General features: G+C 41.6%; 1 protein-coding gene across 2 annotated transcripts in view; it reads right to left on the bottom strand.

Annotated features, from left to right (window-relative positions):
* Positions 1–13,239, bottom strand: part of LCLAT1 (lysocardiolipin acyltransferase 1) — an 80,226-nt gene that overhangs the window by 47,436 nt on the left and 19,551 nt on the right. For both annotated transcript variants that reach the window (XM_028724474.2, XM_028724473.2), the window contains exons 2-3: positions 6,141–6,309; positions 53–251 (exon numbers count right to left, since the gene is read on the bottom strand). In XM_028724474.2, coding sequence (XP_028580307.1) covers positions 53–251; positions 6,141–6,305 — 364 coding nt within the window. In that variant the 5' untranslated portion in view covers positions 6,306–6,309. The remainder of the gene's footprint in view (positions 1–52; positions 252–6,140; positions 6,310–13,239) is intronic.

The raw sequence follows: 13,239 nt of genomic DNA on the forward strand, positions 1-13,239 counted from the left end.
CAACATATAAAGCTAAACAAAAAAGAAATTTTTTATCATGTTGGTGACCTACCAAATCCTGGAATGCCTTTGAGGCTAGATTTGAGACATATTTTTTCAAGTCTGAGGTAGCTATATCTCAGCAGGCAGTTCCATAGGAACATCCAGTCCATTCGAGTTCGGTGGTTCATGATAATGACACTTCTTTCTCCGGGGATGAATCCATCACCTGTTATAACCACTTTTGCTCCAAATACAATCTCCAGTAAGGCCTAAGAGAAATAATTTGATTTTATATTAACTTTGAAAACATGCAAATATCTGAGAACAAATAATTTACAATGATATAAATCAAGACATTATCTTGCAACAAAGGTTTATAGTAGCCAGTGCATGTTTCTAAGATGTACCTAGTTTTTAAAAAGTATTTAGCACAATGGTTTGGGGAAAGCATTTGAGGAGTAGCATACTGTTCAACGGCACAGTACCAAAGGGACTATTACAGAGCACCCACTGCAGGAAAAAAATGCAGATCTTGCATACTCAAAGGACGCAATGTCAAATAACCACATGATTCAGAAGAACCATTATAGTTATCGTGAAAGCAGCAGAAAATCGACACATTAATTCAAGGCAGTCATATTTATCTCCCCAAACAATGAACACCTTCACCCTTCCATGCATGAAGCAAGATTTGCCTGTGCTGTGGGATATCCTGCCTGATAGCATCTACCCTTTGGATGACTCCTTCTGGGAAGCCTCATCCCACACCAATCTACTTTTATGCCTTTCTCTGACACTGCTCTTTCTGTCCATAGACTGGTCAGGCTGTGGTTTGCTGCATGGCAGAATCATTTAACTCAGGGGTTGGAAACCTTTTCGGCTCCATGGGCTGATAATGATACGCTTCACAGGACAACCCATCTGTCAATCTCCTGACTTCCCTATTATGTCAGCTGCAGGGTGCTTTGTAGTCCCAAAGTCAGGACTTCAAAGCACCTTGCAAGGCCAGTGCCCCCCTTCATTTCAGCAGGAGTTTCCATACAGGCCCCCTTTCTGAATCAGGGAGGTGCTGCATGGAATCCAGCCAAACCAAGCAGGATTTATCAGCTGACAAGCATGGAGGTCAAATCCTGCTGCTTCAGCTGTGCTGCTCCCCTGTTCCTTGGTTGGAACAGGAATGTAGCCCACACAGGATTTAACCATAGCTTCCCATCCATCAGATGATGTCATGAGTGACATTAGCAGATGGGTGGAAATGGCTTTGGGAAAATGGCTTTGTGGGTCAACTTGAGGATGGGCCAATATTGGCTTGTAAGTCAGAAGTTCCCTACCCCTGACATAATTAATCGGTATTGTTATAATTTTTATGAGTTTTGTCTTTTTTATATAAAAAAGTTGCACATCAGCTTGAATTGTTATTAGAAAAGACATTTTAAAATTACTACGCAAGTGAATAGTATTTACACTATTTGAACAGTGAAGGTTATCCAGCTTCAAATTATAGAGGAAATAACTTTCTTCCTGTCTAACTGATCACAGAGTTGCTTTGAGAATAAAGTAACTATGGACATGTAATCCTGAGCCTTTCAGAGAAAGGTTGGGATACAAAGATAATGGTTAAAAACAACCAATTGCAATGGCAGAAAAGGTGACGAAGGCACTCAGACCCACAACAGAATCAAAACACCAATTTTCTTCCCGGAACTACCCAAGGGGAAAAGTGAAGCCTTCTAACCCAAAATAAACCTTGACGTTTGGAATATAAAACAGCATTAGAATTAGAAAAGATGAAGGAACAAGGAAATAAGACAGACAATGTCTCATCTAATCAACAGAGATGTCACTTACCTCTGTGAAGGGCTTTTAGTTCCCTGTGTGAAATGAACTATATAAAGAGCATAAAGCATTAATGGATGACTCAGCTAACTGCAGTACTGGCATGTTATTATTGATCAAGGTTAAAAATGAACCATTATGAAAGCATAGCAAACTCTGCACCGCTATTCGGACTGACCATCTATCGAGGTGGGAGAGAGATCGTTTTGCTCATTAACATGTTGCTTACAACTATTAACACACAGTGGTAGCTGGTGCCTCCAACAAGTGTGTGTGCTGCAAGTGTTCCCCAGCCCAGGTTCATCCATCAAAACCATTCCTACTTTCTCAACCTCAGTTTTGCCCATGGAAGTCTTCCCTATCAGTAATAATAGATAACCGGAGCCCCCACGCTCAGAAGCAGTATATCTCCAAAGAGGAAAAGAGTGGGTTCTGTGGCCCTCATGCCCCACCTGTAAGCTTTCTAAAGGCATCGTGGGGTCATCGTGGTGCAACAGATGGACTAGGACTGAGGAGACACAGATTCAAATCCCCAGTCTACTACTCTTTCTCAATCCAACCTACCCCAAAGGGTTGTTATCCTAATAAAATGAAGAGGGTGAAGAACCACATACACACCCCTGAGCTTCTTGCAGTACATAAATGTAGTAAGTTAAATAATTAAATACAGGTAAGATTGCTGGACTCTATGGCTTAAATCTTAAAATAAGGCACCTTAAGGAATTCCACAGAAGGAAAGTTTTCCATCCCACGTGAAGCCACTTTTGTCCTCCAATGGTTGGTTCACATGGGGTACAGGAAGTGGATCAGATACGTAGGGTACAGGAGGTATTTTTTGGGTGTCATCAGTCTATATGTAATACCTGTGTGGTGCTGTGATTAGAGGCACTAGGGACTGAGCCATTCAGTCATGAAGCTCACTGGGTGGCTGGCCTTGGGCCATTCACTGCCTCTCAGCCTCGTTAACCTCACAGGGTTCTTATGAGGATAAAATGGGGAAGGTCAGGGCTGTTTGAGACTGGAACAGACTTCCATGAGAGGTGGTGGACTCTCCTTCCTTAGGGATTTTTATTCAGAGATTGGATAGTCACCTGTTATGTGTGATCTAGTTGAGATTCCTGTATTGCAGTGGGTTGGAGTAGATGACCCTCAGGGTCCCTTCCAACTGTACAAATCAGTGGTTCTGTACCTAAAATTCTATGCATTTACGTCACCTTGAGCTCCTTGGGGAAAGGTGGGATATAAATGAGATCATCATCTTATGAAAAAAATGAGAACTAGAGAATTAGTCACTTCAGGGCTTATGCATGACAGAGCAGACAAAGAAACATATACCATGGGACATATTTGTAAGTTCCACTACTTCTACTATCAGTCAATAAGTTGTTCCTTATTAAAAACAGGTTTTTAATATGCTATCAGCCTTGAACCAAAGAATGAACGAAAGAAGTAAAATGAATTTTACTTCTTATTTAGCCAGAATTTTTATTTCAGAGCTCTGCTCAGAGAAAACAAAGTAATACAGTGGTGCCCCGCAAGACGAATGCCTCGCAAGACGGAAAACCCGCTAGACGAAAGGGTTTTCCATTTTGGAGGCGCTTCGCAAAACAAATTTCCCTATGGGCTTCCTTCGCAAGACGAAAACCCATAGGGAAATCTCCGGGACAGCGGGGAAGCGCAGCGCGTCTTCCCCACTGTCCTCGGACCTCCTCCGAAGGCTGGCGGTGGGGTGGAGAGACCTCCTCCCGCCGCCTGCCTTCGGAAGGCTGCTCCGAAGGCTGGCGGCAGGAGGAGGTCTTTCCGCCCCACCGGCAGCCTTCAGAAGGCTGCTCCGAAGGCTGGCGGCGGGAGGAGGTCTCTCTGCCCCACCGGCAGCCTTCGGAAGGCTGTTCCGAAGGCTGGCGGCGGTAGGAGGTCTCTCCGCCCCACCGGCAGCCTTTGGAAGGCTCCTCCGAAGGCTGGCGGTGGGGCGGTGAGACCTCCTCCCGCCGCCAGCCTTCGGAAGGCTCCTCCGAAGACTGGCGGTGGGGCGGAGAGACCTTCTCCCCGCGCCAGCCTTCGGATGGCTGTCCAGAAGACTTGCGGTGGGAGGAGGGTTTTCCTTCCCACCGCCAACATTCAGAATGCTGTTCTGAATGTTGGCGGTGGGGAGGAAAAACCCTCCTCCCACCGCAAGCCCCGGGAACAGAGAAGAAGCGCTGCGCGCCTTACCCTCTGTTCCCGTACCTGTCCTGAAGGCTTGCGGTGGGGAGAAAAGCCCTTCTCCGCACCGCCAGCCTGGCAAGTGGTCTCCATAGGAATGCATTAATTGATTTTCAATGCATTCCTATGGGAGACCGTGCTTCGCAAGACGAAAAACTCGCAAGAAGAAAAAACTTGCAGAACGAATTAATTTCGTCTTGCGAGGCACCACTGTATGTAAGTGACTATATGGTACAGATTATTTACGGATTCTAAATATTTGTAAACCTCTAAATGCATAGCCTCTGTGCAATATTATTAGATATTTGAAATCCATTTTAAGAAGACAGGAATCATAGAATTGTAGAGGAGGGAAGCACACCTGGTAGAGTTTCTAAAAATGCTGGCATTACGATAATTCAGGAAATGAATCAAATACATGATCAGAAGAAAACCGTTTGTTCCTGCATTGATTTATTTCCAAAGACTCACCAAGTTCCCACTGAGTTCAATGGAGCTGGCTTCAAATTAATCTTCTTTGGGCTGCAGTCTCAGGGCACAATTATAACTCCCCACTGCTGTTGTTTTTTAAACAGGGAACAGCAGTGTTCATGTGTTTCTGTGAGACTGCAGTTCATAAACATAGTGCTGGAGATGAGATGGTTGAACTACAGCACTTTAGACCTAAATATACATTTTCTTCCATTCTGATTTCAGCATTACACTAAAATCCAAGTGGGACCTGCAACAAAATGTTGCAGTGTGAAGTGTTCCTGTTCAGGGTTCCAGCTGGCCAACCAAGATCTTACAGGACACTCTGTTCCATTCCCTCTGGTTTTCCCTTCCTTCAATAGTCAGCCAGCGTTTTGCTGCAACGGTAGTCAAGCTTCATTCACATTCATTCGCCCGGTGCTTCTTTTCTATAGTTCTTAAAGTCTATATGAGATGTATGCACATGTACTCCTGATTAACATAGATACCCAGCATAGGATATTGCTTTGATGGCTACTCTGCCTTGTCACCTTACCCCTCAAGTAAGCTTACAAACAAAAATCATGTCAACCAACAACAACAAAGTTGTTTTTTCGGGATGCACAGTTAAAACAGCAGAAAAACAAGAAACTCATCAATACAGTGGAACCTCCAGATACGAATTTAATTCATTCTGGGGGTCCGTGTGCATCCCGAAAAAAACATAACCAGAGGCGCCGTTTCTGAACATGCGGCAAAACCTGGAAGGATACACTTCCAGGTTTGCCGCATTTGTAACCTGAAAGTTACATAACCAGAGCAGTATGTAACTGGACGGTCCACTGTACAGTGAAACAAACACATAGGTAACATTTAAGAGGTCTGGTAAAAATTTTATTTTAAAAAATGTATTACTGGTCTGCTAACCACCTAAAGCTTACAAATTATTTTTAAAAGACTCTTCACTGTCATTACACTGATATATTAGGGTTAATAGGTGGTGACCTTGTCAGGCTGAGGACACTATGTGCTGGAAAGAAGTGACCTGAGAGTTATAGCTGTTAAGCATAGCAGTTCATCTCAAACCATTCCAACCAGGAAATCCTATCTTTTTTCTCTCTCTCTCAAATAAATTACTATATTTTACATGGAAAAGAAGGAAAAAACATGACTACTTGTTGATGAATAATTAAAGGCGGATCATTCAAAGAACGAAGAAACAAAGATACCTTACAATAAAGCAGACTGCTGAATATTATAATTGAATTTTCCATTCCAGAACAGAACAAGGAGTACTGTTAACTTATCTGATAACTGTTCTTCCTTGGCCCTTCTATAGTTTGTCATTTTGGCCATCTGCCAAAGTCTTTCCAGTCCAGACACCTCCCATCTCTGTCTCAAGTTTAGACACAGTTGTCCATCACCTTCTGCCATTAGCTCTGAAGCTTATCCTGGCAGGACATAGAAGATTATGCCTGCAATCCTAGGTACACTTAGGATAATAAGGTCTACTGAACAGGGCAAGGTTGTGTTGCATGGCTACAATTCTATACCTGAAACTAAGTCCAAATATTGAATATAAAAAGTCATTGTTTGGCATTTTAAGACTGGGTGGTTTGAGCAGTTGGGACTTTTCATAAGATGTAAGATATAAGATATAAGCAACTTACCACTGGAAGTGTAAGCCAAGTAGCCACAACGCGATCAGTGATCCAGCGATACCAAGATGGGGAGAAAAACATCAATGGCAGCAAGGGGCCAAGCATGAAAATGCTTCCGAAAAAACTTCCCAAGAATAGTGTAAGTACAAAATAAATCCCTTTCCATGACACCATGGCTCTGAAAAAGAGAAAGAAAGGTGTTTATGGAAACAGCTTCAGTGTCTTCCTGAATTGGCTCCTCTCCAAGCTTTTCAACTGGCGGTACTCAATTTCTGTCATACATTTTGGATTTGAAACTACAGAGAAGGGAAGAAAACTAGTTTGTTGGCAAGTCAGCCTCAGGCCAGAGATGGTCAGTTTCTTAAAGCCACTCTGTACCTCCAGCGTAACCCACAATACAGCTGCCTAGATAACTTGCACCCTATAATCTGCCAGGAGCCGTGCATTCAGTATTGTCAGCCTAATTCTCTCGCCCAGTTGAAATCAAAACAGGCCGCCTGCCTCCCTGAACTACAGGCACTTTGTGAACAAAAGGAAGCTTTTTTGGTAAAAATTTTAACTTGTTTTATCTGCTGCATCTCCTTTGTAACCTCACTGTACACTGCTTAGAAACTAAGCTGTGTATAAATTGTTGAATTAAAATAATTAAATAAAACCATTACTTCAAAAAGTAAAGGAACATGAAACGCTGAGGTGGGGGTGAGAATATGCGATTCTGAATGAGGCCATACCAGAGGCAAGGGGTTAAAGCCTGATCCCTCTAGGTACTGGTCCAGCTCTGGCCCCCAAGTCAGCTTTTGAATAAATCATGTACAGCACTAGCATAACATTTAGTTTGGCCTTCAGCCTAACGGGAATTCAAATGAGGGTGTCCAAGGGAGCATATCTCCCTGTCTGTCTTTACTCTAAAATTTTCTCACCTTCTGCTGCAGAATATGTTACTGCAGAACTGACCCCTCTGTAAGAAAAAATGCTACATCAATTCCCAAATCACCATTGCAACAGACTCTGGGATGAATACAATACATAACCAATCTCTATTAAGATATAATCAGAATAAAATTATAAATGTAATTAAGATAATATAAATTATGAAAAGACTATCAGAGTAGCTCTACTGTCGGAACCATAATGTAGATCTGTTATTAAATGTGCTAGATACAATAAGAAATGTTGCTGGCCAAATGTGGACCAAAGAGTATCTTATTTATTGTCTAGGAAACTTTCCATCATAGCAGCCACCTTGTTATCATTAAACAAATATGGAAACACTAATTTTCTAAATTAGAATCTGCAAATATCCAGTTTTCCATTATTTAGGATTAAATTGGTTGTTTAGAAGATGAGGAGCTTAGCACAGGCTTTTCTTGTTCGCTACTCTGAAGAGCTCTCTAAAAGGCAGCTTTAAAATTACATGCAAGAAATCACACAAGACAGACAGGAAACTAGTGCTTTCAGTTTGGTGGAAGTGGAGAGGAAAAGCAATGGAAAAGCAACCCATTACGCAAAGCCATTGGAGCCCATTTATTTTCAAGTTCCAGTAAAGCATGAACATGCAGAACCTGGCTCTCTCCAGCAAATCAAGATGTGAGTACAATGGAGTGGTGACTGAATTATCTAACAAATACATTGTGTCAAACAAGCACAGAATTTCTAAAATTGTGGCTTTTAGTTTTGGTAAATAACAGAACAAGGAAAGAAAGTCTCTTGTTGTTTACAAAACACAAACACACGTACTGCTTATAAAGGAGAGGGCTGTCTTTCAAGCTTTTCATTCAGAATGCCAGAGAGTATTTTTAGTAAGCAATACAGGAAATATTATCCAATCCACCTAATTTGCATTTGGGAGGACTAGCATGAAGTTCCACCTCTGCCACTGACTCACTGTCTTGGTTCACACATAATGCTGAACCATGGTTTAGCTTTTTGTGCACAATGCTAACTATGGTTTACTAAAACAGATCAGGGTCCATAATCATGTTTTGAACTTTGCTTATTTCGATAAATCATAGCTAACTCTAACTACAGTTTGTCCAGATTCAGGCATAATAGGAACACATGGATAGTTGAAAATGGAAGACGGAAGCAGAAATTTCTGATATCCTCTTCTCAGCTGCACTGGAGGTAGCAATGCACAAGCTTATTGTCCATGCACATAGTGCAGGAGGTGTATGCAGCTGCTGGGCTTGTTTGCATGTAACACTAAATCATGGTTCAGCATTATGGAGGCAAGTCTCAACAAAGCATCAGGCTCACATTACTTTCCTTGTCCTCCTCTGCCAAGTTTACCTTAAATGTCAAAGCATGATGGCTTAACATCATGTGCAAACACAATCAGCAGTTAAAACATGCCAGCTAACCCATGGTTTGAGCTCTGCTTGTTTTAGAAACTAACCACTGTTTGCTTTAAGCCAGAATTGCTGGTTCACAAGTACAGTGGTGCCCCGCAAGACGAATGCCTCGCCGGACGGAAAACCTGCTAGACGAAAGGGTTTTCCGTTTTGGAGGTGCTTTGCAAAACGAATTTCCCTATGGGCTTGCTTCGCAAGACGAAAATGTCTTGCGAGTCTTGCCATTTTTTTCCGCTCCCCCCCCCCCTTTTCTAAGCCGCTAAGCCGCTAATAGCCTTTTAGCAGCTCAGCCGCTAAGCCTTTAATAGCCGCTAAGCCGCTAAACCGCTAATAGCGCTAATCCGCTAATGGGGTTGCTTCGCAAGACGAAAAAACCGCTAGACGAAGAGAATCGCGGAACGGATTCTTTTCGTCTTGCGAGGCACCACTGTAATACAAAGCCAAAATTCTCTGAAGCTGAAACTAAACTTGGCAGGAGTCCTCCTCCTGAATGAAAGGGGCCTTGCACTTCCACCATCATCATTTCAATTTATATACTACCATTTATCAAAAGATCCCAGGGTGGTGTACAGCATTAAGAACACGTTTTACAGAACGTCAATAGTAAAAACATAATAAAAAGCGTAACAATGTGATAAAATAATCATAATAAATGTCCCCTGGCACCTAAAGAATGTAAATAATGGTGCCAGGTGAGCCTCTCTGGGGAAAAGCATTCCACAGTCAGGAAGCCACCACAGAAAGGGCCCGTTTTTGTGTTGCCATCCTCCAAAACTCTCAGAAGTGGAGACATAGAGATAATAAGTGCAGGATCTGGGTCAGTTTGCATGGGGAGAGGTTGTACTTAGGGTACTGAGGTCCTGAGCTGTGTAAGGCTTTATAGGTGAACAGCAGCTCTTTGAAATGGGTCTGGAAACTAACTGGCAGCCAATGAAGTTGGGCCAGGATTGGTCAAACCATCTTGTTCTGGTGAGCAATCGGGCCATGAGGCTTGTTAAGGCTCATCCATGTAGCATTAAATAATGGGAAAGTGTTATGTGTCAACCAACCCATGGGTTTCATTCAAGCATGCTTTCTGCTAACCATAGTTAAGAACCGACACCATGGCTTATGCTTCCAAATACATAATAGGCAATCCATGGTTTAGAGTTGCTTGCCCACTTTCATTATCCATCTGCTCAGCACTCTGCTTAATATTTTTGAAGTGCAGCAACTCCCACCTCTGTGGAGCACCGGCACCTGATGGTTTCCAATTTGGTTGTCATCCCATACTATATTGGTACTTGTCCATCGTAATGCTCCAATACATGTGCAGTGTGAAAAGAGGAAAACACTTGGTAAGGAAAGGGAGTTGTGTGGACTGGATGTAGTTGATTTCATTCTCCTTTCTTTCTCTATTTATCTCCATTTTGGGTGAGCTGTGTGGTGGGGGGAGCAAATATACAGTATAACAGCAAGCAGCAGGCACAAACTGTAATTTTCAAGCAAGCCCCTCCCAAATGATGGTTTGCGAGCTGACAAAGGTTCAGAAGTAAAAGCATGGCCTCTGAATACAGCCAGGATAAGAGCCTGAGTAAGTCACTCTGTCTCATTTCACCTTCTGCAAGCAAGAATAATCACCCCTGGAGGCGCACTGCATTGTCTCTTGAGACAGACGCCAACAACAACAAGGAACTTTAAACACCAACAGTTGGGTTGAAAGTAGCTGCTCTTCATTATCTCAGTCTTCTTAGGTTCATGTCAACTTAAAATGTATTCAGTAAACTTGGGGAACAGTGCAAACTCTCAGTGAGCTTTCAGCATAAATTCTTAAAACCTTCCTGTCACCGAAAAATACTAAATTACCATCCTTTTTGTCATTTTGTTTCTGTCTGTGAATTAAATAAAAAGCTTCAACCCAGATACTTGCTTGGCCAAAGTTCTCCATGATCCACTGCTTGCTTCTCAAAAGCTAAGGCTACTTAGGAATTTAAAAGTATACATTATGTCCACTCCTGAATGACACAATAGAAGTAGTCATTCAAAATCTGAATTCAATACATTGCTACTACTTTGTCCAAACAAAGCAAAAGCAACTCCATCCCAATATGGTCCATTTTGTTAATCAGCTTAGGGAAACATTTTTTCCTACACTCAACAGCCATCTTTTCCTATAACAGGAACAAGTTTGCAAACCTTCTAAAATACCATATAAAAGCTTTATTCCAAGTAATTTTCCACTTCTACAAAAAGATTGAGAAGTGTGGGGAAGAATTAGGTCAAAGTGGAGGCTGGAAATTTTGAGATACAACTCTACTGCAGCACTAAACAGATTTCTCATCTATTTTGTGGCAGAACTCCAAGTTATTGGTTTATCGTACATTCACATTTTCTTGTTGCCATAGCAAGAGAAAAACATTTTCTGTTTCCAGGTAACAGGGGACAGTAAATCCTAAAATATTTTGTTTTATTTTTCAGTTAATTTTAAACATTCTTGGCTAAGAATAGAAAGTAACTTTCCAAAACAGTTGCATTTTTATTCCAGTGTTTATTATTGTAATAAACATCCAAAACACACATAACAAAATCACATAAAACAAAAATATTTCAAAGCCAAAACTCCTAAGAGCATCAAAAGCATGCTAATCTATATAGAAACTCTAATGTACAAATATTCCCAAATCATTCAACACTATTTATTGACTATAACCTTCCAAAAATAACTTTAACAAATTGTTAGATCTAGTCAGTGTCAGTTCCTAACTTGCAATACCATGTACTCCTTTGCCTCCTTCCTCGGTACTTGCATCTTGGTTTAATTAAACTGAAGTTAGTCATTACATTTGAAATGGGATGCCGTGATTTAACACCACTTTCCTAACCTGGCTGCTAAACTATGAATTGGGAAGCTGGGAACTGAGCTTCCAAACCAGGCCATCAGCAGTACAGTACAATGTTAAACAAGCCTACTTGACTTCAATGAGGTGTGCTCCTAGATGAGTTAAGAATGCGGCCAGACAGTGCAATCCTAACCATGTCCACTTAGTCCTCCTGAATTAAATAAGACTTACTCCCATATTAGTGGGGTTAGAACTACAGCCCTAGTCATTCAGCAACTCCAAATTTCAGGTTTGTACTTTCCCATCACTTCAGAACAAATCATTTTAATTTTTTGTTTACTATAATTCAAGAAATAGTATCTCCATTGTCTTCCAAAATTGAGAAAGAATTTTTTTGGTAGATTTTAAACAAGTAGAATAGCAATCCAGTCTCCTGTTTGTGCAAAAACCTTCCAGTGTCCTAAAATAAATGCTACTGCATTCATCAGTATAATCTGTTATTTCTTGTATTTTTCTTTTAAAAAATAATGCAAAAGAAATTTCACAATACATGCATCAAATTAACTGTTATGGTTTCACATCACAAGCAATTAGACAGAGGATTCTTACAATTTCTTAAGTTTCTAGGGTGTCAATTACCATTTTGCAATGAAATTATTATTATTATTATTATTATTATTATTATTATTATTATTATTATTATTATTTATTTGTACCCCGCCCATCTGGCTGTGTTTCCCCAGCCACTCTGGGCGGCTTCCATAGAGACCAAAAATACACTAAAATATCACACATTAAAAAATTCCCTGAACAGGGATGCCTTAAGATGTCTTCTGAATGTCAGGTAGTTGTTTATCGCTTTGACATCTGATGGGAGGGCGTTCCACAGGGCGGGCGCCACTACCGAGAAGGCCCTCTGCCTGGTTCCCTGTAGCTTTGCTTCTCACAATGAGGGAACCGTCAGAAGGCCCTCGGCGCTGGACCTCAGCGTCTGGGCAGAACGATGGGGGTGGAGACGCTCCTTCAGGTATACTGGGTATACAGGTATAAGAATTTCTGATTAGATGACAGAAATTCTCATTTCCATTCTCCAGATCTCCACTGTGGGAACAAGTTGTGTGCAGTATGGATGTCATGATTCCACGCATCACAATGTTCCTTTCTCTGATTGGCTCTTTCATGCATCCTGTGTTTACAGTCAAACAAACATGGAAAAAATAACTCCTAGAAGGCCTGGGTAATTAACAGGCCCTCCTGGTTCTGGGAAGTGAACAATGTGATAATGAGGCTTTTAGTTTTGCTGTTATTTGTGCCAGGTAAGCACAGAACAAGTCAGAGCCTGGGGGAAATAATCAAGCAGGGGCTGGATACTTCTTTCCTTTGATGGGTTCCTACTTTATTCTAGCAGTTTAAAAGGTAAGCTGTCTTTCTTTCATTTCCAATTAATAGCTAAAGGCTGCATTGCAGCTGACTCAAGCTCTTTTGTTAAAACTCAACATGCTTTTCAGATACCTATGCACAGGATAGCAGTCATGCCACCTGACTGATCAGTGATCTGAGTTATCTTCCCAGACAAATTCCAACATACTAAAAAAAACCACCTTTTGCAGCTTAGTATTCTATGAGTGCCAGCTGCTTCAAAGTCTTGTGGAGGGTATATCAGTTCCCTCTAGGAATATGGGCTATGGGACTGTCATGTTTAGAAAGGGCCTTTGGGGACGTGTAGAACAGCAGTTGCAAACCATGCATGTCTCTTAAATGCAGAGGAACCCAGATGCAATCCTTGGCATCTATCCCCAGGCTGTGCTGTTGAGGAATGGAAGCCGCTGCCATTCAGTGTAGATAATACTGAGTTAGATGGACTAATGGACTAACTCAGTATAAAGCAGCTTCCTTTCTAAGTCCTACCCATCAAAATTTACCAGTACACCATTGTTC

The sequence above is a fragment of the Podarcis muralis genome, chromosome 3, assembly GCF_964188315.1.
Source record: "Podarcis muralis chromosome 3, rPodMur119.hap1.1, whole genome shotgun sequence".
Lineage (NCBI taxonomy): Eukaryota > Metazoa > Chordata > Lepidosauria > Squamata > Lacertidae > Podarcis > Podarcis muralis.